Source organism: Cajanus cajan, chromosome 6, assembly GCF_000230855.2.
Source record: "Cajanus cajan strain Asha chromosome 6, NIPB_CcT2T_4, whole genome shotgun sequence".
NCBI lineage: Eukaryota > Viridiplantae > Streptophyta > Magnoliopsida > Fabales > Fabaceae > Cajanus > Cajanus cajan.
The window spans coordinates 35,378,859-35,381,634 of NC_138522.1; the positions used below are offsets into that span (position 1 = coordinate 35,378,859).

General features: G+C 32.8%; 1 protein-coding gene across 2 annotated transcripts; it reads left to right on the plus strand.

The window, feature by feature from the left end:
- Positions 1-430: 430 nt before the first annotated feature.
- On the plus strand, positions 431-2,498 carry LOC109808349 (protein yippee-like At4g27745). Of its 2 annotated transcripts, none has more exons than XM_020371309.3 (3): positions 431-586; positions 690-817; positions 2,049-2,498. In XM_020371309.3, exons 2-3 carry the CDS (start codon positions 725-727, stop codon positions 2,274-2,276), a joined length of 321 nt encoding a protein of 106 aa, XP_020226898.1. In that variant the 5' UTR covers positions 431-586; positions 690-724; the 3' UTR covers positions 2,277-2,498. The 2 variants fall into 2 exon arrangements, with proteins under 2 accessions (XP_020226898.1, XP_020226899.1); XM_020371310.3 differs by having other exon boundaries at positions 478-586; positions 687-817.
- Positions 2,499-2,776: the final 278 nt, after the last annotated feature.

Consider the following 2,776-nt stretch of genomic DNA (forward strand, 5'->3'; position numbering starts at 1 on the left):
TGAATCATCCATCTTAGCTTCCTCCATTATGCATTAGATTGCCTTATGTATTAATATAAGCAATTAAATAATTACTAACTCTCTATAGAAAAATGAAAATTAGGTTTTTCACAGCTCAGATCCTCAACAACCTGCAAAGTAATTTGATTTGAATTTATTTTAATTGTTTGTTTGTTATTATGAATCTATGATTTAGATACTGTGCAGAGTGTTGCCATTTTTTACTCATAGCGGGGGCGATTCTGTCTTTATCTGATGACCCTATATATTCTTATAATTTTTCTAATCTTTCAAATTTAAAATCATTATTTTTTATTTTTATAATTTTAAAAATTTTATTTTAATCTTTTAAATCATTAATAACATATTTAAAAATAATATATATAATATTAGTTAAATTTAATATAATATTTTTATTAACAGAATTAGTTTTAACAAAATTTGAATATGAAAATAAAATAATTTTTGAAGCCCTTAATTTGGGAATCTTCATTCAACTCTGTGATCAAGCCTAATCCTGCACGCTAACTCGTATTTTCTTCTTATCTTTGTGTTCCAGACGGAGTCATCATTGAGCTTGGTGTAGGTAAAGAATTTTCATCACTTCTCCTCTGCCCCTTTTCTCCATTGAAATCCTTGTTGTTCTGCTGCTCTTTTGGGTAACTGGTCTTTGGTTTATTTTGTAGCAGTGAAGTGTTTAATCTGAATATTTATTTACCAATTCATGGCGGAACTCATAGGGCCTCGCTTGTACAGCTGCTCTAATTGCAGAAACCATGTCTCACTCCACGATGATATAATTTCCAAGGCTTTTCAGGTAAACCATCTCTCTCTGTTTTAATTTTCTGGCTATTTTGGAGACTGAATTTTTTTTTTATTTATTTATTTGTTTTTTTATGAGAATGGTTCTTGTTCTTACATTTGATGTGCAAATTATGTGATTTTTTAGTGCTGGCTTCTTTGTTATATTTGATGGTTTGTTTCCTATTGAAAAATCTCCATGTGCTCCTGGTTATTATCCTTTTACCTTCCACCTCCTAACCCTCCTTAAGTTATTCAAAGGGTAAGATGGTTGCTGAATTTAATGATTTCTTGGGTCATCAGTACTATTACATTGATTTGTGATGAAGAGAGGTCAAGTGGAGAAATTCTAGGTTGATTTCAGGAGAGGGAAAAAAACCTGAGCTTGTGTTTTGCCATTGAGGTGAAGTACAGGATGTATGTGAATCGACAATGAGACTAGACTCACTAGAGCTCACTTGTAAAGCCAAACATGTATATTTCTTAACGCTATTAGGACTATGATGAATTCAGGCCATATGTTCAATTTGAGAAACAAATAAGTTGCTTTTTAATTTTGATCTCAGGTTCAAATTTGAATAATTCCGTGTTCTGTTTCTCTGTTAATTGGAAATAAAAGAATATAGTATGTACTATATATTAACACTGATGAATTTCTAGTGTATTATGGGTTGTCCAAGTTTAATATAATGATTACATGCTTAGTGGAAATAAAATGCCCAAATTATAATTAGTAGTGACAGTAGCTATAGATGTCTCTGGTGGCAGTGGCTGTTGCAGTGATGGTTATCTAAGTGTATTATGGGTTATCTAAACTTAATGTAATGATTACATGTGTGGTTTATCTGCATATTGAGGATGCTTTGCTTCAGGTTGAAAAAAGTTTTTCAAATGTGGTGGGAAGCCAATGGCAGTGTTAAAAGAGATGGGATATTTTTGAGGAAATTTAAATTTTAAACTTTTTACATCCCTTTCTCCCTCTTTTAAAGGGTTTTACTGACATAACAGCCAATTATCACAAAGATTGCCAATATGTTTTATTTTGTTCACTTGTTATTAAATGTTTCCTAGATGAAAATATCCCCAAGGGTTCTTTGTTTTCTCATTTGGACTTCACAAATTCTCTAAGAAATGGCTTTTGGTTGTTATTCTTGGTATTTAAACTTACATTTTAGTTTTGTTTTTATCTCTTACAAAAGCTTTCCCAGACCATTTTCTGATATTATTGTCACAAATTTTATAACTAGGGAAGAAACGGCCGAGCCTTTCTGTTTTCCCATGCTATGAATATTGTCACAGGGCCTAAAGAAGACAGGCATCTCATGACTGGCCTCCACACTGTTGCCGATGTTTATTGCGGTGATTGCCGTGAAGTGTTGGGTTGGAAGTATGAAAGAGCTTATGAAGCGTCCCAGAAGTACAAGGAAGGGAAATTCATACTCGAAAAGTCAAAAATCGTTAAGGAGAACTGGTAGCATTCCTTTCTGTTCCACCATCCATTCGTTCCAGTCTTCAATGTTTGTTCGTTCATGCTTTGTGATGTCATCATGTACAGGAAGTTCTTTCCTTCAACCATTAAAAATTTGTCATTGTTTCCCCAACTTCATTATATTTCCTCATGTTATGACCAGAAGTGAAATTGTAAGATAAACTGTTAATTCCTTGTTAATAAAATTGTGTATTCGTTTTCTGGTCTATGAATATCATGGTTAAAATCTATGAAGAATAATATCTGGTCCAAATTACACCATCCTACAAATTTGTTTTTAGGGAAGATGAACTTTGCTGACATGTAAAGTTTTCTTCTGCTGCCTTCTTGGGTTGTGGCTTGATACATAAAGTAGTAGATCTTCCTATGGTTGAATTCAATATTTGGTAATGACACAAGTTGGCCCAGATTCATTTGGCGTTTTGGATGGTCCCTTTCCTCTATGGTTGGTGTACTTTTAAAGTTATTTCTACACTTTGCTTCCTT

Bases quoted from the DNA above. Each gene is read 5' to 3' on its own strand.
- LOC109808349 (XM_020371309.3), top strand. From the start codon at position 725: ATGGCGGAACTCATAGGGCCTCGCTTGTACAGCTGCTCTAATTGCAGA. The intron at 818-2,048 runs GTAAACCATCTC...TTTTATAACTAG, and splicing joins TAATTTCCAAGGCTTTTCAG to GGAAGAAACGGCCGAGCCTT.